Below are 24524 nucleotides of genomic sequence, written 5' to 3'. Positions count from 1 at the left end.
GTATGTATGTATGTGTGTGTGTGTGTGTGTGTGTGTGTGTGTGTGTGTGTGTGTGTGTGTGTGTGTGTGTGTGTGTGTGTGTGTGTATATATAATATCTAAATATATATATATATACACACAATATAATAAATAAAACAAAATTGCCTCTATATTTTAAACATATAAACCACCACGCACGGTTTGCTAACAGTGTTTTTTATTAATGAAGCCTGTGTATGTATGAGTATCAATCGATCGATCTATTGATCTACCGATCTATCTGGGAGATGCAAATAAGACATCTGTTGTTATAACGTCATATCCGGTTACCAGACCGGTCCGACCAATCAGAGGCGGGCTCCGTGCGGCTGCGTCCCTCCCTCCGGTCGAGCGAACACAACAGATCCAGTGAACTTGTCCTAATAGCGCCCTACGAATCTTTCGTCCTCCGTGAACCCTGACCAGCCGCACGTCCTTCTACCAGAGCTTGGCTGTTGATCAGGTAATGAACGAGTTGTTAGTAAGTCATTAAGGCGCTCTTTGTCTCTTTAGTGCGGGAGCGCGGAGGAAGTGAGCATTACCCAGCATGCACAGCTCCGGTCGGGTTTACTTCGCTCTGTTCGGCCACCTGATCCGTGATTTAGCGGTGTTTAGGTGCGCTGTGTTGAATGAGACCTCCTCCGCTCCGAGGCGATGCAGAGGGCGGTGAGGTGACATGTTGGTAACATGTGATCTGTGGTCGGGATCAGGGCTCGCTCTGAGCTGAACCAACGGGGGGGTCCGTGGCTGTCACTAGACTAGGAGATATAGCTCACATTATGGAGCTTTAGGGGCTCGTTATGCAGCCCTCATCACGCCTATGTGTTTGAAATTGGAGGAATATTCATAATAATAACCTTGAATATCAGCGATCAAGTCTCCAGATACAGAGCAGAAAGCTCCTTCCTGAGGTATGAGCATACTCCTTCCAACATGGCGTCTCTAGGAGCCTCCTAGGAAGGAAGGTTCTAGCGAGGGATCACCTATTTAACTACGTCCAGGTTCGGCGTGATATCTCACGTATAGCTTTCAAATACAACAATTAATGAATGACGTTATGGGAAGGGTTCATTTAAATGCCCAGTAGCTTTGTCTTCCGCTCGTCGATCGGGGCAGCCATCTTGAAATCTAAACGATACAGATTAAAGTTCGGTGTTCCAATATCCGTACTTACTAGCCTAAGTTTGAGTACATAGGTCGTTCCGATTCAGATAGCGAAAATAAGTGTACTGAAAGGACCCTGATGTTGTACTAAAAACTGTCAAATCGCGAAGTGTGTGGCGATGTACACTTTTCGTACTAAACGGCAGCCATCTTAGCTACGTAGCGAAAGAGGGCTGGGGCAACGTCGGCGCATTTTCCACATAGCCTACATTAATAGTCATTTTGTAGTTTTTATAGCTGCTAGGCTTAAAGAGTTCACCGTTCAAACCGGGATATTCATTGCGGGGGAGGAGCCGCGGTAGCTGTCGTGATCGTAATTTCCGCTTATTGCAACACGGAGTATTCGATTTGGAACAACACTGGCATCTGAAAATTAGCGCACTTAGTGAGTGCGGATAGTGTACTTTGTTTGAGTGTACTGATGGAAGTATGGATATTGGAACGGATTTCCGAATCCGAACAATTACCGAAACCAGTCCAACCCGATGCGTAGCTGCTACAGTTCACTCGATCACCTTCGTTAAACTTCGGATTCGTGGTTGCAGACTGCGGATTGGTCCGTTGAGCTGCCCGCCTCGCCATTCGACACTCTTCAAGACCAGTGCAGCCAATCACAGCTTAAGTGCCAACAGATCGGCCAGCCCAAATGGTTAGGGTCTTTCTCAATGTTCTCTAAATAAGTTATTTAATCTATATATGTAGGCTATAGATATCTATCTCGTGTGCAATAAACATGTACAGTACAACAACAGTGAGAATCGAGGCTACATGAGATCTAATGCTGCACAAATATTTCATTGCAATCTATTGTTAGAGATCTCTTATTTAAAAAAACCTTGGAGGAAATTATGCTACAACGGTTTAACACTGAACATCCTGCTCATAAAAGGTATCTGAACAAGCTGTGCATGTTGATCTTAATGTCTGGTTTTGAAGGAGACTGATTTTATGTGATTTAACGACCCGACAAAAAAGTCAAGAAATGTAGATGGATGAATCCATGTCAATCTCAAAGAGTTTTTGAAATGTATCAGTTATTAAACCTCGGTAATAAAGCAATCTGAATAATGTAAAGCCTGAGAATATCCGGTATCTTTAAAGTTGACCTTGGATTTCCTCAGAAGTTGTGAATGGACTCCCTCTTTAATTGTAGAGATGTTTGCTGCAACGTTCTCTGGCCTTGAAAATGATCGGCAATCAGGTGTGACATGAAACATCGCTGTTGTTTCATGGCTGGCATTTGGCTAGCCTTCTTCAAACCAAATTACCTTGGAGTCAAGAATTTCTCCAAACGTTGATTATTGATGAATCCTGCTGTAGGAGCCATGAAGGTGTTTATTAATGGAAATAGATAATTTCGTGGTTTATATTTGGGTTATTTTGGTTGTTATATTTCGTAACTTTTGTTGTTTATTTTGATATCACAGTAATTGGTTTGCGATCATATGGGCGGTAACATCTAGTTAATATAATCACAGGTACGCTGGTGCGGGCGGAAGTAACTAGGAAAGAGAGGGTGAGTTACTGGGAGGTCGTATTTTTTGTTGACCGCTGTTTTTGCTTAGATCGCTGTGATCGATATTCTTCATACTTTGAACACGTTATGATAAGTTGTCATACTTTTTTCAATAAAAAACCGGTAAACGGAATCTCGGATCTCAGTGGATATTTTGTTTAGTACAGCGCGTCGGACAATCAGCTTACACCCTACACTCAGCCTCTCAGCGACTGCTTCGTTTGGATACTAGTCGCTACACCTGCTAATTTCCATAGATTTACTTGAATTGTACTTTGTTTGTAGTTACTGAATCTGCCAAATCAAAGAGGGTTTGGTTTATCAGAGAATGCGGTTGCATCAACCAAATGTGATTGACACTTTTTGGTTTGTTTAATTGAAAGTAAAATGTTGGAAAGGTCAAAGAAATTACCAAGTTACACCTTGTAGCCTCGAAACATTTCCTTGAAAAACCATCAACCATGTCACCGACAGCAACGCCTCAAATCGAGTAAAGCTGGATTTAAACTTCTCTGTAGAGAGCACCTCTGGGAAGAGTTGCGTCATAAACAAGACATGGATTTCCACAGAACTGCCGTAATTATACTCCCACATGTTTTTACACGCACAGAAGGGACTCTTCAGCGTCCTGTCCCTGTGTGTCCATCCATGAACCCACAGGAAATCCGGAATGGAAGCACCAGTCTGCGCCGTTTACGATATCGGATAATCAAAACGTTCATTTGAAACGAGTTAGTTTTCGTGTCGGCTGGTCAATGAAGACCCCTGCCTCTGTTCCCTGATTGATCCATATGTGTCGAATCAATCGTAGGCCTGAGACCTGCAGGACTGCTCTGTGGTGGATGTTTTCAAACGTGATTTAAACGGGCTTCACCACAGTAGAATCAAGCCGTTGACGTGAGGGGATCTGAAAAGGTTTTGAGCTGCGGATAAAAATGACCGTCCTCCATATTAAAATGTGTTTTTCATGGCAGGTCGGACATGTCTGAACTGTTAATGGAATGTGAGGAAGAGGAGTTGGAGCCATGGCAGAGACCAGCTCCGGAGGTGACCCTGGTGGAAGATGATGATGACGACGATGAGCCCATCTTCATCGGAGAGCTTGGTATATATATATATATATATATATTTGATCCTGTACAACCTCTTATTAACCAGATTTTATTCCCCGCCAAAATGGAATGGCATGCAGAACATAACTGTTTAGTAACTAATAATTAAAATGTGTCCGTGTGTTCGTGTTCCCTCTATGTTAACATAATGTATGATTGTGTTTCTGCTCTTTCAGTAAACAGCCCAAAGGTGGTCAAACCCAGCCCTTCACCTGTACGGATCGTAATCCCCAGACAGGAAGCCCCGCCCCCAGCCCCCAGAGGGGCCACGCCCATCATGCTGTCAGCCAGTGTCCCTGGAAACGGAGCGATGACGTTACCACCCCCCTTACCAACCATACCCCCCCACCCAGTAATCATCAATAGCCAGGTAGTTTATTCATTGTGTAACTGAATGAACTTTAAAGGGGTTTCTATACGGAGACTGGGCTAAACCTAAACGCAGGCGTGAACCCGTGTCTGGTCTCGGGGGCCCAGCGTGTGCGTGTGAACGTGTGGAGCGATGCTGTGTGACAGTCTTCAGTTGTGCGTTATGTCTTATCAGGGATACATCGTTCAACCGCATCAACTGGGGCCCGCCAACCTCCTGGCCACGCTCGGAAAACAGTACCCGCCCGGGACCTCCTTCACCATCGTCCCAGGTACTCCTTCCTTGGGCCAACTTGGCTCCTACGTTTAACTTTAGGGCACTAAGCAGATGCTTTTGTATCAAGCAGATGCTTTCATACAAAGCGACCGGCAAGAGTACATTAGTCAGAAGAAGAGAAACAACAATATATCGGCCGGTTCCGTAAGGATGTTCATAGAACATAGAACTGTCAAGTGCTAACCATCACTAGGTTAACCCGTTCCCCGTATACAACAGAGGTAGCTGGGATAAGACGCTACACAATGCTAAGTACTATTTTTAAGTGCAAGGATGTACAACGTACAATAAGTAGGGCCCTATGAAATCCGTCTTATTTTTTTCCAAATTCCGTCTTATTTTTTTCCAAATTCCGTCTTATTTTTTTTCCAAATTCCGTTTTTTCCGTTATAATTTTCATGAATTCCGTTTTTACACTTCAAGCTATTTAAATCATCAGAACGAGGGTCAAATAAGTGGGAAAGAATACAATTCTTACAATTTAATCAGATAGAAGACTACATTTATTAAACTTCACAACATTGCACTGTTTTTAGTGCTTCAAATAAAAACAACATGACATAAATAATAAAGTGCTTATAAACACTTTTTTTATAAACTCAAATTGTGGTTTGAAGAGGCGTGCCCTGGCTACGGCGTTCATTGTTTTTTATATGGATTTTCGTCTTCAAGTGGTCACCGCATGTATCTTTGCGTTTCCAATCGATAGTATGTTGACATGCTCTACAAAACAGTTGATCACCTGATTGATAGAAGTGTTTTGGATATTGTTCGGCTCTGAATTTGGGGGTTGGAACCGAATTACGAAGCTTTTTTGAAGATTTGGGCATTTCAGCAGTCAGACGTGGGCGCTTCACTTTTTCTTCGGCTACTTGTTAGGAGCGGAAGCGGGACCTATTGTTTGCATACCCACCAACTAGGCTGTAGTGGTAGACCGGGGATTTTTTTACATTGTTGTGGCAGTGACTGATAAACATTCAGTGACGTTAATGTCACCTGTGTTGTTTCCCTTTTCCCTCGAAACTGAATTTCACCAAAATAGTGGCGAATTCCGCTCCATTTCGCTGCATATTGTAAATGTGACGTGTGATGTGCCTTGTCCCTGTTACATGTTATATGTGCTGCAGAACAGGATCCTGCTGGAAATCAGTTATTTTACTAAGACAGGCCCGTTTTAAATTGTAACTTTGTTACTTTTAATAGTTTCCTGTATAATAAAAAAAAAATAATCGGTAGATTCCGTTTTTATTGTCCGATTCCGTGATTCCGTCCGCGTTTTCGTTATCGCGGAAATCATAGGGCCCTAAATAAGTGTGTAAGAGGAGTGTTGAGGGCTAAGGGGGAGGCTATGCGGAGACTACTTCCTCCGTGTAGTTTGGTTGTGAGGTGAGGTGCAGTGTATTCTATATAATGCGTGTATGCATGGTTCTACATCCATCTGTTCTTTCCCTGCAGCTGGTCAGCCGCACCTCCTCCCGTTGCTGCCCCAGGCCAGGATCATGCCCGGGGTCGTCCACAGACCCCAGGTGAAGCTCAACAACAACGTGGTCACCCTGTCCAACGTCCAGAACCCTGCCGTCTACTCCTCCCCCGCTCCGCAGCCGCCAGAGATCCAGCCGCCCAAACCTCCGCCCGTTGACATCTGCTCCGTGACTGCGATGAGTCCGACCGAGAGCAAAGGAGGTACGACTGGAACCGGACAGAGAGAATCCTCTTCCTGTGGCCTTCTCTGTTACACTTTGCTTGCTCTGTTACACTTTTCTTTCTCTGTTACTCTTTTCTTTCTCTGTTACACTTGGCCTTCTCTTTTACACTTTTCTTTCTCTGTTGCACTAGGCTTTCTCTGTTACACTTGGCTTCCTTTGTTACACTTGTCAATCTCTGTTTTTTATGTATTTATGTATAGATCGAAGCTTGCTGAAACGGCGATTAATGCCAACGCAAAACGAGGTCAAGACAAAGAAAGTCAAACTAGAGCCAGGTGAGTTTCCTCCACAATCCCTTTGAGAAGTTGCACAGCTGATGTGCCGTATTTAATAATTCTGTTCTTCCGATTTCAGTACAAAATAACAAAGCAGTCGATGCACAATACGTCTACAAGAAGAAGTGTTACAAATGCAAAGTAATCTTCCATCATCAGGAAGCTCTGAAGTCTCACCTGAAGGTAAGTGTCTTGTGCAGTCATTTAACATGCCCAACTCATAGCCAACCTTGCATGTCAATTTCCAATGTTCAAATGGGAAATTTGGGAATGTCTAAACTTCAACAGCCTGTTGAGGTGCGTGCTGGGGTTGAGTTCATGCAAGCGTTCTGCGGCCGCATGGCTCTGTAGGATGTCCAGAAGGCAGTTACAGATCTCCCTTCAATATTGTGTCTATTGTAGAACTGCTCTGGCAAACCTGTGGAAATGGTTTCCCCATCGCCGCCTCCAAGCACAGTCGCTCCAGTCCAAGTCGTGAACCCCAAACACATCCTGCTGGTCGGAGAGTTCTACTACGGGCGCGTGGAGGGCGACTGGCAGATGCAGAGGCAGGAGCATAAAACCAACACCACTTTCAAGTGCCAGAGCTGCTTGAAAGTGCTGAAGAACAACATCAGGTATGAGGGCATGGCCAGATTGTGGAATTCTTCCCTTATATCACTTTTCCCCTGTTTTCCGTCTTGTGACCACACAAAGAGGACCTCACTTCTGCGTTGGCATAATCTTTATTTTTTAGGTGTGTTAAACAAAGATACACCAGGAAGTATCAGTGAAAATAGAATGGATTTGTTGGCCAAAAGAAGAGGACTGCACTGGGAATCTTGTTCTTTTGGACACAAAATCTACAATATGGATAAACATAAATGCTTTCATAGCGTTGTTAATAATGGGGTGTTCATGTGTCTGAGGTTAAGAACACATACTTAACCTCCTTATCTGACTCTGTTATTATTCAGGGTCTTAATCACTAATGTTTGAATTGAAGAAACATCAGTCTAATGCCTTCTGTGCATTGCCTACATCAAAGATGGTTTCCTACATGGACCAAAAGATTCTAGTTTTGGTGCTGGGTTTTAATTGGTTATTTAATTAAATAACGCTGCAGTAATGGGGGTTGGGGGAACCAGTTTGTACCGGACTCTACTATCACAGCTGAGGTCAAGGGTCACCTGCATTAGATCCTCCTCATCACAACCGGATGAAGAAGCAGATCTTACAGGATGAAAGGGCTGGCCCGATGTGTAGGTGTCCCCGATGTCTTTGGTTTAATGCCAGTTTTATAGCAGCCGTTACCCATGTTAAGAGGGGAACTAGACACTTATTTTAATATATTTAGTTGCTGTGGGTTGATGGTAAATGAAGGTTTTGTGAAAGTAATTATTTTTGCATTGTTTAATTAGTTATCAGTATTTGATGTATACTGGAAATGGGTTAACCTAGTGATAGTTAGTGCTTGGCCATTGGTTCTAAGAACGTCCGTACTGTACCGACAGCGATATATTGTTTCTCCTTCTGTCAAATGCACTTATTGTAAGTCACTTTGGATAGAAGCGCCTGCTAAATGTAAACGTACTAGGGATGGGCGTGAGGAATCGATTGCTCGAGTACTCCTCGTTACAAATGAACTCGGTTGGTGGACAGGCAAACTCGAGTTTGCATATACACACAAACAAAGTTTTCTGAAGCAAATGTATCAATTTTCTGTCGGCGCCACTAACGCTTGACGTGGGCACAAAGAAAATTAAATGCATCCATTTCCATGGCGCGTTCCGTGGCGTGTGCAGGCACGCCAGATTTCAAATAGTTAAGAGATGGCGGTTAAAGCAAACCGCAGCGAAGAATTGAAATACTTTAAAGAAATAGGAGATCACAAGATGAAATGTAAAATATGCCAAGCGAAATCGAGCTACCAGAAAGTACTATGCAGCAACATATGCTCCTGAAACACAACGGTGAGTTCGGGAAACCAGACCCGCAGCAACGGTGAAAGTGAAAGTGTATCGGCTTTTCACCGCCGCAAGACGCAGCTGTAATCCCGGGCGTGTAGAGAAGATCACAACGCTGAGTATTTCCATAGTCCATTTGCTGCAGTTTTATTTGCAGCTTTAAGCATTTATTTGCAATGGTTAGGCTACTTGTTTCGTTTTTTTTAAACTGTTACAGGCCTTGGTTCGACGTGATTTAAATTGTGAGACGCATATTTATTTTTGTAAGGAAAATGTGTTTTGAACGTTTGCAAAAATAAATAATGAATACTCTGATAACTCTGACTGTTTTGATGGAGAATAAGCATTACATGTTTGGTTGATAATATTGCCGTTCATCATCAGGCCTGCCGCCTATTCCTGCTGCAGATGCGTTGCATTCTAAAAATAGATTTGATTTAACGAGTACTCGATTGATCCTCGAGGAATTCCTTCGATCACTCAAGTTTGGAATATACTACTCGTGCCCATCCCTAAAACGTACTAATGTACGCCGTTGACCTGCCAGATTCATGAACCACATGAAGCACCACCTGGAGCTGGAGAAGCAGAGCAGTGAGAGCTGGGAGAGCTACACCAGCTGCCAGCACTGCTACCGGCAGTACATGACCCCCTACCAGCTGCAGTTGCACGTGGAGTGGGCCCACAGCCCGCTGGCGTCCTCAAGTAAGACCCGCCCGCCCAGAACCAGCTCGCGCTCCGTGGTACCCGCTCTGCACAGACTAACCCCACCGTCTTCCTCAGCTAACTGCAAGATATGCGAATTGGCGTTTGAGACGGAACAGGTCCTACTGGAACACATGAAGGAGACCCACAAGCCTGGAGAGATGCCGTACGTGTGCCAGGTCAGTGGACGGGTCGTCTTGAATCAGAAGAGCAAACCACAGAGTCAACGCTCACTGATTTTCACCGACACGCCTTCTTGTTTTTAGGTTTGCAATTTCAGGTCCTCATTCTTCATGGAGGTGCAGGCTCATTTCAAAGTAGCTCACGACAACACGCAAGACCTCCTGTGCCCGTTCTGCCTCAAAGTGCTCCGAAGTGGACAATCATACATGCAGCATTACATGAAACATCAGGTACGGGGCGGAAATTAAGGTCGACGATAAAATGTTGTGTTTGACCAGCATAATCTTTTTCTTCAATGTTCAACCCATCCCTGTCACACGATGAGAGCAGCGTTGTTATTTATTCATGCAGGAGAACCGCTTCTGCAGCTTTGTTTTGGAACTGCAGTTAAGAAATCGGTTGTTGTCCAGAGTGAAAACCCCTTGGTATTTTGTCTGTTTCACAAAAGAGAAAAGGCATACATCGCTGTGGAAAATGCAGGCTGAACTTTCTGACCTACAAGGAGATGGTGGACCACAAGATCAACTTTCACAAGACTTTCAAGAAACCAAAAGCACTTGAAGGCCTTCCACCTGGAACTAAGGTAGCATCGTGAATAACCAGAAGATGAATAAAGCACTACAACTTCAAAAGGCCTCCTTTCGTGCAAGTGCGAGTCAAAATGTAAAGGCTTTTCTTCTTTTAATCACCAGGTGACCATCCGGGCGTCTCTAGGAGGTACCGTCTCCTCATGCAACCCGTGCCCCAGCGGCAACACTCCTGATGCTCAACCTCCTAAACCTGCCAAGTCCAAACCCAAACCCCCCCAGGCCCTGGGAAGGCCCAAGCCTGCTAAGCCCAAGAGGCAGCAGGAGGCGCGAGTGCCAAAGAAGAACACGGCTCTGAAGAACACCAGGTGAGTGCTGGGGACTCTGAACGAACAGCCTGATGTGTTATAACTGAACTATGTGTTCCTAACATGTTCTTCTCCCTTCAGAATCGGTGGAGGGCCACACACTTGTATCGAGTGTTCCACAGAGGTCACTGACTTCTTCTCTCACTATCCAATGATTTCGAACTGCGGTGCGTGCAAATACCAGACGAGCTGCAAAGTCTCAATCTCCAATCATATGATAAGGTCAGTACACAAGATTTACATTTACAACCGCAGTGGATTGTTATTGTATTAATATTAGCACTTGGTTTATTCCTGAGCGTATCTCACCAGACACAATGGGGTACTGCTCAGACTGCCTGCTGGTGGTGGTGGCGGTGGTAGTAGCAGTCATCGTCTCCCAATGGCGTTCATGTTCTTTCTCTCTCTCCTCAATACAGGTATCATAGTACAATATCGAAGGACCGATTCAAGAGGATGGGGAGTCAGAGAATGTCGAATCCAACAGTGTGAGTGCAGAGTGGTGGTCGGTAACGCTCCGTGTGTCTGTAACACCAGGACGTATCCTAAGTCTGGTCTTGTTCCCTTCAGTCAATCTCTGAGCTGCCTCTCCTGTGACTTCCTGGTGGGGGCCTTAGAAGGGGACAAGATGACCAAGCATCTGACGGACGACTCGGACCACGTGTGCCGGGTCATTGAGCGGAAAGGTATTCAGCTTATTTGTAATTCTTGAGGGATTCATTCTTATTTTTGTAATTTTGTAGATATGTTTTTAACCAATTCTATTTCACTAATGGAAATGTGTGTATCTTTTTATCTTAGTTGCTGCTCCTGCACCTGGTGTGATGTAAGTTGTTATGGCTTTTCATTTTACGTTGCATTACATTTCCATTGTGCAGTCTACCGTCATACATTTGAATCTGACATAGAACCCCATGCCACCGTTTTCCTTGAGTACTTTATTTTTCAAGTGTAAAAAGACGCCGTTTATGTAACGCTCTTCAGGCATATACTTTGGTTCATACCCGCTTTTTAAACTAAATATCTCAACTACCGTAATTTTCGGACTGTAAGCCGCGCATTTTTTCCCATTTTACGATTCTGCGGCTTATATAACCCTGCGGCTAATCTATGGGGACTTTTACAGGTTACAGTCCACCAACTTTGACTCTATGACCGGTCCGTGCCCCCCCTCCCTTAAGCCGCAGGCTCCAGCAGGAAAAGCTGAAGGCCAGGAGAGAGTGATACAGGAGGTAGCGCACAAAAGTGAAAGTGGAACCGAGAGTGATACGAGAGACAGAACGAGAGCAAGACAGACACTAAGAGAGCGAGACGGTTTGTGCAAAGGAAATGTTCCTGCACAAACCCTCATTATGGAAAACAAACGTAGAAATTCATATGATGCAGCTTTTAAGTTAAAGGCAATCAATCTGGCTGTAAAAGAAGGAAACAGAGCGGCTGCACGTGGCCTTGGCATCCATGAGACATTGCTGGGACGTTGGAGACGTCAGCGGGAAGAACTGTCTCAATGCAAAAAGTCAAAAAAAGCTTTCAGAGGTAGTAATAAAAGCAGATGGCCCAAACTTGTAGACTTTCTGGAAGATTGGGTGAACACACAGAGATTAGACGGCCGAGGTGTTACACCCGTGCAGATCCGACTGAAAGCTAAAACGGTCGCCACCGAAATGAAAATTGTAAACTTCAGAGCTGGAAAAGCCTGGTGTTTCAGATTTATGAGACGAAATGGACTGCCAGTTTGAGTTTGAAAGTTGAAAAGTTTGTGTCTGAAACGCTATGTGATACAGTACCGTTTACACTGCACAGTATATGTTCTGTAGCTACTATTGCACTAAATGGTAACACTTGATTACGTTATGCAAATATGCAACTTGTTTGTTGAAATGTTAATAAATGGGAGTTTCCTCAAGCAGCCATCTCTTTCCCGACAATCCCCTCTGTGCACGAACCCTTACAGATGGTAATTAAACATTAAAACACCTGCGGCTTATAGTCCAGTGCGGCTTATATATGTACACAACATTCAAGTTAGCTGCTGCGGCTTATACTCCGGTGCGCCTTATAGTGCGGAAAATATGGTATTTCTGAAATGAAAAAAAAAATGCATGAATTTTGCACGTTAAATTGCAGTTTTTAATTTGTCAACATGAGCTTAAAGGTTTGGTACGGAATTCTCTTTTTTCCATTTTTGCAAAATTACTTGAAATCCTTATCATAACCCACTTACAGCCACTGAGTTAGAAGTACTTACATGAAAATTAAACAAGTCCATCATCTGGAACGGGCAGGGCTCGAAAGACTCTCCGCGCGCGACCCCCAAGTGCACGTACTCAAAGCCCGGGACCCAGAGCAAGCTTCTGTTGTTATCCTGCGGTAGCTACTGGAGCTAGCTAACTAGCTAATGGCTCGCTCTCGAGCATCTGTGTTCGCTCGTGCATGATTGCGCGTCCATGTACTTGGAATGGGTGGAGTCAGAGTCAGCGTTGAAGGAGAGGAGGTAGGACCATTTGAGTTGTGGATTTTCAAAATCTGTTGTCGTTTCGCAAATCCCATACCCCACCTTTAATGGTGTAATCCGAAGGAATAGCAATGCTTATGGGTAATGTTTTACAGTCGAAGAAATGCAAATGTGTGTTGATTGGTACGTGCACGTCTATTTAAAAAAAATTTGACCCCACTTTGTCCAGGCTCTCCGTTCTGCAGCCACCCAGAGTTTTCTACCTGTTTACGTCAACGACTGAAACACCAAAGGAAGCGGACCTGAAACCAGTGGCCGGGTCTGAAGGGGCGGACCTGAAACCATCGGTCGGGTCTGAAGGGGCGGACCTGAAACCAGCAGCCGGGTCTGAAGGGGCGGACATGAAACCAGCAGCCGGGTCTGAAGGGGCGGACCTGAAACCAGCAGCCGGGTCTGAAGGGGCAGACCTGAAACCAGCAGCCGGGTCTGAAGGGGCGGACCTGAAACCAGCATCCGGGTCTGAAGGGGCGGACGACTCCGGGAACGGAGCCTCTGGTTCACTTCAAGAAGAGGAGTCTGAGGAGTTAGCTGGAACCGACCTGGGCAAGGAGGCAGGGGGCAAGGAGGCAGGGGGCAAGGATGTAGGAGCCACAGGCAGTAAGGAGGCAGGGGGCAAGGAGGCTGGAGCCACAGGCAGTAAGGAGGCTGGGGGCAAGGAGGCTGGGGGCAAGGAGGCAGGGGGCAAGGAGGCAGGGGGCTAAACATGCCTAAACATTAGTGACGTTAACATTGCTTACAACATTATTGACGCCCGGAAGACTTTCTGTCCTTCAGGTTTCGATTGAATTCTACTGAGCCCGTGCGAGGAGGGGAGAGGAGGTGCATAAAGGACGGTGTTATGAGAGGAGGAGAGAGGCGGAGGTTGATGGAGTACCGGCAGTCTCATCTCCCTCCAGATGCATCGTGTGCGAGGGGCGTGATGAGCAGGTGTATTTTTAAACGTATTTCCCCGGCTACGGGCGTCGGGGGGGGGGGGGGGGGGGGGGGGGGGGGGGTGAGGTGACAGGAATGGTCTCCTTACCCGTTCTGCTCGAGGTCATGAAAGGTGTCGCGTGGGTTCCTCGGAGGGGCACTAACCGACTGTCACTCAGCTGATCGTCGGATCAGTGTTAGCGCGTGGTCAGGTGCCCGCTAATGGAGTGACACAGCAGCCTAATTGGCTAGAAAAACCGTCAATAGACAACATATTATACATAGCAGAAGTCCTACAGAATCATCAGTCTGTTGCTGTGAAGCCCAGACTGGAACAACACTCTGCTTTCACACCGCCGGACCGCACCTCGCCGCCTCCGTTCATCTCGATGAGGGCGGCCGAGGGGAGGCCGTTACAACCCCGGCTGTCTGACCCGGAAGTGGTTGCCGCCCACGTGAACGCTCACAGATTTTGCCCCCCCGCTCAGCTTTACCCGTGTTGAAACTTTTGTCGGCAGCCTCCCGGCGGTGATCAGAGCGGTTACCGCCCAGCGGGGGGCAAGCAGCTTAAGACTCAGGCACCGACTACTGAATCGAAGACATCATTCAAATACAATTAGATTGAAAATCCTACCAGATACCCTATTGTAGTCTGATCTGTCCCACACACGCACACGCACGCACGCACACTCACGCACGCACGCGCACACACTCACGCACACACACTCACGCACACACACACTTTATTAATCACAGCATGGCATTGACACATTCAGGGTCAGTCTCTCTCTCTGTCCATTTCTTTCAAACTTGCACACACAAACTGTCACACGCACACACACGCACACACACCAGTCCAGGGCCCTGTGTACGGGACGCCAGAGCCGAGGAGGAGGATGTGTAGAGGAAGCCAGCCGTCAGCCCGCGTGACGCGGCGTGACGCGGCGCGGGGGGGCGTATGCATCAGTGTTAATTTTGTCAGCTATTTTAGATTTAGTCTTAAGCCCAGTTCAGACCAAAGATTCACCTTGCAACGGCTTGCAACGAGACGGTTTTAGAACGTCGCAGGGGCGGTGTGAACGGGTCGTTGCAAGCCGTTGCAAGCCGTCGCAAGGCGTTTCAAGGAGTCGCCAGAGATTGAACATGTCAAATCGCAAGGTCCAGTTTTAGAACGCGGCGATTTAACTACTCCTCTTCAGCCAATCACAGCACAGAACAACTTGTACGTCACGGCCTTACTCCGTCCCGGTACCGTACTGTCGTATTTTGTTGATGTATTTGCACTTTTAATCTTGCTGAATTCTACGACGAATAATTGTGTCCAAATACAGATATGAGGACGACAAATGACCTGAAAAGATTTGGTTGGGGTTTGTCTCATTTTTCCTGCATTTACAGTGTGGGCGCAGAATTCGACGGTGCGCTAGATTGATTGTGGCATCGTTGATTGCGACTTGCGTTGCTTGTGGACTCTCTGATGATCGCAGACATGAATAATTGTGTCCAAATACAAATATGAGGACGACAAATGACCTGAAAACATTTGGTTGGAGTTTGACTAATTTTCCCCGCATTTACAGTGTGGTCGCAGATTTCGACGGTCTGCTGTCATGAATTGTGACCCATCGGGAATTGCGACCTGCTGCTTGTGGACTCTGTGATGATCGCAGACATGAATAATTGTGTGCACATACAGATTTGAGGACGACAAATGACCGGAAAATGCAATGTATCCAACAACGGGTAATCTAAACTAACTAAGCTCCAGCTATTTACTCCAATGCAGATGTAGTGGAGAATGACAAGACATAGTAACTCTAGCCTACTCTCAAGTAAAATAAAAATAAAACTAATTGCAAACCTAACTAATCTAACCTAACCTACGCAAATAATGCTGTTGCGGCTCTCAGCATGTGCCAGAGCGTTCAGTTACTATGGAAACCACCTAGCGTCGCAGCCCGTTGCAGCCAGTGTGAACTGCCCAGTTTTAGAACGTCGCAGCCCGTCTCGTTGCAAGGTGTTGCAAGGCGTTGCAAGGAGTTGCGAGTTGCAAGACGTTGCAAGGTGAATCTTTGGTCTGAACTGGGCTTTAGTCTTAGTCTTTTGACGAAAATGCTTAGTATATTTAGTCACATTTTAGTCATTGTTTTCCTTTGTAGTTTTAGTCTAGTTTTAGTCGACGAAAATTCCTTACATTTTAGTCAACTTTTAGTCATTACTTTTAGTCAAAAATGTTTTCTCTTTTTAAACTAGTTCAATTAGGCTAACCCTATATAGGCTATATGGACACCTGCTAAGTTGTTCCACTCAAATAGAGTACTAAAGTGAAAACGTTACGTTGTCCTGGCAACCGGATTTTCAGTTCTAAACAACCGAACGAGAGATGGTGTTCTCCATTGCTTCCATGTGTTTCTTTCAAAATTAAAATAAATCAATTTCAAGAGGTGAAAATCACTACCAATCGAAAAATGTCGAGGCGTTCATGTATTCCCCTGGGGTATTAAAAGGAAACGTTTGTAAACGTTAGTTTAGTTTAGTTTTTTTTTTAATATGAAGACGATCTATTCTCAATATTACTTACATCATTGGTAAAGCAAACTCACAAATCTATTCGCAAAAAGATTGTTCCTTTTCTATAAAAGGTTTGTGTGCCATAGGATTTCCCCTTGTTAATTTGGTTGTGTAGAACCGAAAATCTGTTGCTCTCGAAACGTGACGTCACACTTTACTACTCTTGTCTGTTCAGCCTTCAAAACGATAGCTGGTAAATTGTGAAAAATGCATTAAACTGTAATCAGAAAACGCGATTATATGCTATAAACCCGATAGTATCTTGGGTATAAAGGCTGGGACGAATTTCAAAGTCCACCTTATGTTGAAGTATAGACCGTGGCGATTCCCATTGAAACGAATGGCGCGGTGATTTTCTTCAAACGAGAGCCGGTAAATTGTGAAAAATGAATTAAAGGCCCACTATGCAACTTCGGGCATTTCTTGGCTGTTTTCTTGGTTTTGGCACGCACATTTCTCTACACAGCGCCCCCTACAGCTTCGTAGTAGATATTTCACAACACTGTCGTAACAACTCGTTGACGACCCTTCCCCATGCAGTTCTACGCGAGCCATGTGCATTTGTTTTCAAAGAAGCCGGCGAATGCTTGGAGCCATGTCCGAAGTAGATGTTCATAAAGTGTAGGCAAGGTTATACATTTTTAAAAAGGTGTATTTGTATTGCAATAAACATAAATCCATCCTTTTTTATAGTTGACGGGGAGAATGTATATCCTAGATTATAATTGTTATATCTTAGGTTGAACAGAACAATCAGTGCAAGAGGTTTGGCTTGTATCTGGGGGACGAGACGGACGAACAGCAAAACACCCATGGAAACAAAGGTGTTTATATGGTTGCAACCAAGCAAGCTAGAAACATACAGGGCTCACAACAAAACGGTCGAGAAAACAATTTTTACAGGGCTCACAACAAAATGGTTGGGCAAATACATTTGTACAGAGACTATCAACATCAAGAATACCACGAAGACAAAGTTCACCCAAAGGTACTTTCAATTTCAAAAGCAACACGGCCGAGTCGGCGTCTGATTTGCAGTCTTTTTCTTTCAGTTCACGCTATTCCTGAAAAGCTTGCTCAACGTTTACTCGTGTCTGGCCTCTCTGTCGGTCAGTCTCCCTTTTCTCTTCTTCTGTTCCTCCGACATTGGGTTTCTCTGTCTCTTTTTAGTCGGCTGATCTATGATGAACATAACAATCCCTTAGTTACTTGTGTTTATATCGAGCCGGTTCCGCGTTTGGGGGTCTGTGCCGTAAAGCACCAACGCCCGGAGTTCAGAACTTTCAACGCTCCAACGCGTGACGCTTAGCCACGATAGCCAATCAGCGTGGAGCTTGACCCGACATCACCGACAGAGAGTAGTGACCCTTGCACAGAAGCATACGGCCGACATCTTTCTTTATTCTGGGGGTGGAAATACTAGTAACATAGTTACGCCATTAAATGCGTTTATGGAATTTTTTTTAGCGAGAAATGTGCATTTTACTTTCATAATGTTCGCTCGGTGAATGTGAAGGATGTTTGGTTTGATAGTTATGACGAAGAGTGAACGCTCCGTTCACTTGCATCGACTGAGTCTCTGGTTGCTAAGCAACCTCAACGTCTTGGCGGACTATTTCTCTGTTTAGTTAGCCCAAGTGAAGGAGTTCAAGTACCTCGGGGTCTTGTTCGCGAGTGAGGGTACTATGGAGCGTGAGATTGGCCGGAGAATCAGAGCAGCGGGGGCGGTATTGCGTTCGCTTTACCGCACCGTTGTTACGAAAAGAGAGCTGAGCCGCAAGGCAAAGCTCTCGATCTACCGGTCGATCTTCGTTCCTATCCTCACCTATGGTCATGAGGGTTGGGTGATGGCCGAAAGGACGAGATCGCGGGTACAAGCGGCCGAGATGAGTTTTCTCAGAAGGGTGGCTGGCGTCTCGGGATAGGGTGAGAAGCTCAGTCATCCGTGAGGAACTCGGATTAGAGCCGCTGCTCCTTTACTTAGAAAGGAGTCAGCTGAGGTGGTTCGGGCATCTGGCAAGGATGCCCACTGGGCGCCTCCATTGGGAGGTGTTTCAGGCACGTCCAGTGGGGAAGAGACCTCGGGGAAGACCCTGGACTAGGTGGAGACCTCGGGGAAGACCCTGGACTAGGTGGATAGATTATATCTCAACACTGGCCTGGGAATGCCTCGGGATCCCCCCGTCAGAACTGGTCAATGTGGCCCGGGAAAGGGAAGTCTGGAGCCCCCTGCTTGAGCTGCTCCCCCCGCGACCCGACCCCGGGTAAACGGATGACGATGAGATGAGATCGTTATTTATATCCGAGATTATTTAATCTAACCCGATCTAAACTCTATCATGCACCCAAACACGGCGGCGTTTGGGTTTCCTACCTCGGACTCTAGCGCAGCCACAGGCGCGTTGGGCGCGTTGAACCATTTTTGTGACACACAATGATCAAGCGTCAGGTTAGGCGCGGTTGGTGTGGCCGTACCATTAGTCGATTGATCCATGATGAATGCAACAATTGCCTCGCAACTGGCTGTTTATATCTAGCCGGTGCCATGTTTGGGTGTGTGTCTGTGCCGTAAAGCATTTTCGAAACTACAATCTGACTACATTTTCGAGGATACTTCCGTTGCGTCACATCCGGATTGTGTCGGTCCGAACAGAGCAAGTTGCATATGCGCTTTTTCACTGGAGAGGCGACATGGGTAAATGACACACCCACCAATCGACCCAGAAATGGATGCAGAACCATCAGCATAACTCTCAACCTGCATACTTAATGTAATTTTGGCTAAAAAAGTTGCATAGTGGGCCTTTAAACTGTAATCAGACAACGCGGTTATATGCTATAGACCCTAGTATCTGTGGAATAAAAGATGGGAAGAATTTCGAATCATGTACAATGCATAACGTTAGCTCATAGCTGAGTGGACCATACCTCCCGTTGCCAAGTCGTAGCTAAGGTCCGTCCTATTTACTGGAGGAGTGAACAGTTGCATAAGAACCTTACGGGAGTGTACTGATTGGAAAATATCGTGCATTTTGAATGTCCAAACAGCACACCAATAACATTTTCGTCCTGTCTCGTCTCGTCAACGAAAACAAAATGACATTTCGTCATCGTTTTTATTATCACAGATCTATTTTTAGCTCGTCAACGTCTCGTCTTAGTCACGGAAAAAAGGTTGTTGACGAACATTTTTCGTCATATTTTTCGTTAACGAAATTAACACTGGTATGCATGCAGGCGGGGAGCGGCTGGCCCCGCCCACAACGGACCACATTGTCAGCTCTTTAACCGTTGGGCTGTTACCAGGAGGGGGGGCCTCAGGGAACACGATGTGGTTATGATGGATGTGTGTGTGTGTGTCTGCCCGCTGGCCTGCAGCCACAGCTGTCCAGGGTGCAGCGGCTGGCAGCGAGCCAAGGTCACAGGGGGGGGGGCGGGTGTTCATCACACCCTCGCAGCCCCCCCCCCCCCCCCCCCCCCCCCCCCGCATAAACCAGCCCTGAGGAGTCCCCTCCCTCCCCCTGTGAGGTGGACCCCCTTAGACCCCCCACCCCCCCCCCCAAACCCCACGGTCGGTCGCCTCTCTCTCTAGAGATCAGAGATATCTCTAATCTCTAGAGACAGATTAGAGATATCTCTGGAGAATTATTGGGACCCGATTTGCCTCCGATCAAACAACCTGCGTAAACGTACAGGTGTAACATAACAACACATTGCGTATATCAATCAAGTCCGTAGCTCGGAAACATGGGCGTGCACGAGGGCGAGCGTGCACGAGAGCGAGCGTGCATGAGGGCCAGCGCGCATAAGGGCCAGCGTGCACATTTCCTTGTCTTATTACATTCCGGTGGAAACAGCTGTCTTCTCGCTGGCAATGTCACCAACACACTGGTGTCTGGACCCCAACACACTGGTGTCTGGACCCCAACACACTGGTGTCTGGACCCCAACACACTGGTGTCTGGACCCCAACACACTGGTGTCTGGACCCCAACACACTGGTGTCTGGACCCCGAGCGAAGGCATCTCAAGTGTCCCCGGCTCCAACTCGGAGTGGGGGCGGCCTGTGCTGCCGTAGCCTGTAGCCGTGCACCGGGGAAGGGCATGAGACACAAACAAGGTAACGCAGCTCACTGGCTCTCTGACGCTCTGCAGCCGTGATGGAAAGTGACAGGAGACTGACATGAAATGAAATTCATACGAGGCAGAACGGAGCACAGACACACGCCGTGAAGGAGATGTTTACACCCGGCCAGTCGGCAGCGACACATTCACACCCGAGGAGCCCGTCCAATGAACGGCAGCACAGACAGCGAGTGAGACACTGAGGGCTTAGCATTCCTAAAAAACATGCACATTGATCGCCCTTTAGGATTCTATTTCGATGATAGGAGTCATTTATAAATATAAAATGGACATTGCTAAATATTATTCTATATATATATATATATATATATATATATATATATTTAAGCAATAGATCAAGCCAGGCTGTGGTATGTGCTCATTATACCACTGTTAAGGGGCGTTGTCCGGCGCGCAGCGGAGGGCCGGCGACCCCCTTCACAGTGGTATAATGAGCACATGCCACTGACTGAAGTGATCTATTGCTTTTATACAACGGCTACTATTATGGCGAAACGAAAGTCATAGACACACTACATTTAAAAAGAAACCAAGAAAGTCAAAATAGCCGTTTTATTAAAGAATACAAAAAAGTAGTCCCTCCTGGCTGCCGCTATGCATCGACGGTCGCTATGCAACACACTTTAGCGTCCCTCCGAGAGAAGGCTCCGATAGAGCGGTTCGCCGGCAATTTATCCTATGGAGCAGTTCACTCGCCGTGTGCCTAAGCTTTCGTTAGTCTCTCCATCGCCTTGCTCACTCCCGGAGTAACAACATTTACACCCTCTCCATCATCCAACATATGTTTTACTTGGTAACTGTTTCTACTTCCAGGCGCGGAATGATATGCAAACTTTCACAAAACGATAGGGCGTCATAGCAGTTATGTATACGCTCATTATACAACAGTTGGGAACCAATCAGATCGCTGGATTTAGGTCCCCCGTTGTATAAATATATATATTATCTATTACATCATGAATTAACTATATCATTAATACAATTAATATAATATTTATAAAGCAAACCATGGAACGAAATAAACAGGTGTACCTGTAAGGCAAGCCCTGGTAAGAGGAGCAGGTTGCGCTGTGTAGTGTTGCGTTGCGATGTGTTGTGTTGGTTGCGTTGCGATGCGTTGCGTTGTGCAGTGTTGTGTTGCGATGTGTTGCGTTGCGTTGTGTAGTGTTGCGATGCGTTGGTTGCGTTGTGTTGTGTTGCGATCCGTTTCGTTGTGTTGTGTAGTGTTGCGATGCGTTGTGTAGTGTTGTGATGCGTTCTGTTGTGTTGGTTGTGTTGCATTGTGTTGTGTTGCGTTGCGTTGTGTTGTGTTGCGTTGCGATGTGTTGCATTGCGTTGCGTTGTGTTGCGATGCGTTGTGGTGTGCCTCCACAGGCAGTCTCACCCTGGGGGGCTGGTTCTCAGGGCTGGCCGGGCCCCTGGGGGTCCAGGTGGGGCCGCTCCCCTCGTCCATACCTGTCCCAGGAGAGAGCAGCGGTCAGTCCACCCCTCAGACACACAGGAGGACCAGTCCAACTGGAACTTACCGCCACAGAAAGAGAAGCCCCAGTGACTGCACAACTATAGTTAATAAACTAACGTGTATTTCCCTTCCTGCCAAATATTCCTCAAAGGTGGGAGTGCTTCAAAGATTTCTTCGGGCAGTTTTAACGCTCAGCCGACATCATCAGGGATTAGTTTAACAAGGATTCCAAAGAGCTGCGAGCTAGCTGGCAGAAGCAGCAGCTTTCAGAGGATAACGGGTTAATGCTCGTCTATTTGTGAGTTTTGTCCACTAACAAACCACAACTAATGCTAACAACACTGCTACACACAGACTGGCACTGTCAAAAGGAACCTGTTGAAGGTGTTCTCTCTAAAAGATGGTCGCTCCCATCTTTACAGAGACTCTCCTAGACCAGTCCCACTCTGAACGCAAAAGAATAAAAACAATATATACCCAATACAAATGTTGTGTATATATTATATATATATATATATTTACACAATCTGTTCATATAGAATATGTTGAAGGCAATAAAGGCATCCTCTTTCACAAATTGTATGATAAAAATAAGGGCATATCAAAATGTGAACACATTTGCTGTTGGCTAATGGCTATGGCTAGGTTATAGAAGTAGAAATTTCCGATTTCATCATTAATCAAAGGGAATGAGCTCCAGCAGCTTGCCTCACACACTTCACACGTTTAAAGTCCAGTATCTTCCTATCACGAGAACTTTTGTTAGGAACATTTGCTAGACGACTAAAAAGTTAAATATTCTTTGAAAGTCTTAAGGAAACACATTCATGTTCAGGCACTATAATTTTTAACATAAACATGCCAATTTCGATGTACTGTAATTCACTGGGTTCTGTCCTGAATTAAAAAGATCAATAAATAAGAATTGGACTTGCATGAAAATGTTTTAATAAAGTTTGACAATGAAGAGTATGTAAAGTATGTCATGTAAAAAACAAAAGTATATTTTTTATTGACGTAGCAACTACTTTATACACAATTATAGAGTCAACATTATGAATTATGTATGTGAACAGAGAAACCCGAACAAACTCAAACCCATGGAGCGAAAATCAACAGGCCCATGAAAGGGTGAGAGACAAGTAGCATATAGCTTTATCTTTCTGATAAGCATAGACGTTGAGGCATAACAATTACTACAATTAAACAGGAGCACTTTAAAGGTTTACAGAATAAAACTATGCAAAAAAAGAGATAGGTCCTTCCAGAAGTAAATGTGGAACAGACCTCCTTTGCTCTGTAATTCAGTTTCATTCATTTCTCTTGCCAACAAAGTGCTTAGTCTATTGTTGGTCAATGAGAGTCAAATCCTGGAGAGCAGTCTGAATGCCAGCTTTAAGGTTCGGGGATCGACTCCCAAGGTTATGTGCCTCTCTAAAGGCCTCCTGAGCAGGTAAACTCGTATCTGCCCCTTAATGACACGTGTCTGTGGTCTCTGGTAAACACTTTATGAAACTTGAATGATGTAATGTGTGCACAGCACTTCCACTGCAGAGGTAGAATCGAGTTTTATATTCGACCTGGAACTTCAACACAAGAACAGCTTCAAAGACTCTTCATCCCCATTGGATTCAACATCCTCAATTTAATTTGTAGATCTATGAATAATGAAATGGTTTCTGTTCCAATTTCTGGTTTTATCGTATTAAGCAGTAAGGTAAGAGCCTATGATTGCCTAACAGACATGTCTTTGGGTGTCCAACACGAAACAATGAAACAACCATAAATGAATATGGTAGGTAGTGATCACCCTGAGTTCACGAGCTGTCCATAAAACACGGCTTTTAAAGAATGGATCAATACTGATTCATAGTCTTTGTACATACATTGCTCGAGTCATATTTTGAACCAAATTAACATTTGTATAAACGTATTCATAATGAGGAACGTAGTACTTACAGTTTAGTTTGAATAAGACTTATAGTTGAGCCTAAGGAATGTATGCTAACATTTCTAAACATTTTGTTGATTCTATTCTCAATTTCCAAAATGTTTTGTGTTTTACTTTTTATAGGCCTTGAAGGATCTCTTTGGTTTCACAGACAATGCAAACAACAGAGCGATGTGAATGCATGCAGATCAGCCCCGAGGAGCAGTAATGCCTGAGTTATGAGACTCTCCGCAGCGGCAGACACAGCTTCACACAATGCTCGCACAGCAGTGTTCAGTTAATGTCTTTAGCCTACAGGAAGTAATCAAAGAGGCAGGTAGTAGCAGGCTAGCCACAACATCTATGCATCTTTAGATTTGATTATGTCATTAATCATTTTTTGTTGATGACACTCGTTGGACATCCAGTGATTGGATGATTGGATTACATCAAGGTTGTCCAACTGTATTATGTTTGCCCAAACCAGGCTCAGTTCACGTTTATCGACACGACAATTCCAGTTGGGGAGCTCAGGATTCCTCACCAGTTGTGCAAAGGCATCAACCGGTGATGTTAAATGCGTTAGGATTATTTCAACAATAAACCACATACAACAATAAAACAGGAAACTCTTCCACAATAATGCCAATGTTTTGAAAGTTGTAACCGTCCCAGACAGAAGGGCACACAGAGTACAGTCACCAGCATTAGTTAAGGCGTTAGGATACATCCTACCTGCGGCAGTGAACCGACTGCTGCCTAGGCTGGTGCGTCTGTTCCGTCCCCCGCTGACAGGTGGAGAGAACATCTGCAGAATAGG

At 45.4% G+C, this 24524-nt stretch overlaps 1 protein-coding gene across 4 annotated transcripts; it reads left to right on the top strand.

Moving 5' to 3' along the window:
* The first annotated feature begins 325 nt into the window (after positions 1 to 325).
* Positions 326 to 13668, top strand: znf280d (zinc finger protein 280D). Of its 4 annotated transcripts, none has more exons than XM_030377567.1 (18): positions 326 to 483; positions 3675 to 3805; positions 3989 to 4182; positions 4336 to 4453; positions 5914 to 6141; positions 6365 to 6439; positions 6519 to 6622; positions 6842 to 7056; positions 8933 to 9090; positions 9169 to 9269; positions 9357 to 9503; positions 9722 to 9856; positions 9966 to 10168; positions 10250 to 10390; positions 10588 to 10656; positions 10739 to 10854; positions 10970 to 10994; positions 11295 to 12079. In XM_030377567.1, the coding sequence occupies exons 2-18, from the start codon at positions 3682 to 3684 to the stop codon at positions 11905 to 11907; spliced, it is 2766 nt and encodes a 921-aa protein (XP_030233427.1). In that variant the 5' UTR covers positions 326 to 483; positions 3675 to 3681; the 3' UTR covers positions 11908 to 12079. The 4 variants fall into 4 exon arrangements, with proteins under 4 accessions (XP_030233427.1, XP_030233431.1, XP_030233430.1 ...); XM_030377571.1 differs by lacking the exon at positions 11295 to 12079 and adding an exon at positions 12853 to 13668 and having other exon boundaries at positions 327 to 483; XM_030377570.1 differs by having other exon boundaries at positions 327 to 483; positions 4357 to 4453.
* Positions 13669 to 24524: the final 10856 nt, after the last annotated feature.

The sequence above is a fragment of the Gadus morhua genome, chromosome 14, assembly GCF_902167405.1.
Source record: "Gadus morhua chromosome 14, gadMor3.0, whole genome shotgun sequence".
Classification (NCBI taxonomy): domain Eukaryota; kingdom Metazoa; phylum Chordata; class Actinopteri; order Gadiformes; family Gadidae; genus Gadus; species Gadus morhua.
This window is presented reverse-complemented; position numbering and strand designations above follow the sequence as displayed.

What these genes read in the sequence shown, in the direction of transcription:
- znf280d (XM_030377567.1), top strand. Translation starts at nt 3,682, where the DNA reads ATGTCTGAACTGTTAATGGAATGTGAGGAAGAGGAGTTGGAGCCATGG. An exon ending in CATCTTCATCGGAGAGCTTG is followed by an intron (nt 3,806 to 3,988) that starts GTATATATATAT and finishes CTGCTCTTTCAG; the next exon opens with TAAACAGCCCAAAGGTGGTC. An exon ending in ACGGCTCTGAAGAACACCAG is followed by an intron (nt 10,169 to 10,249) that starts GTGAGTGCTGGG and finishes TTCTCCCTTCAG; the next exon opens with AATCGGTGGAGGGCCACACA.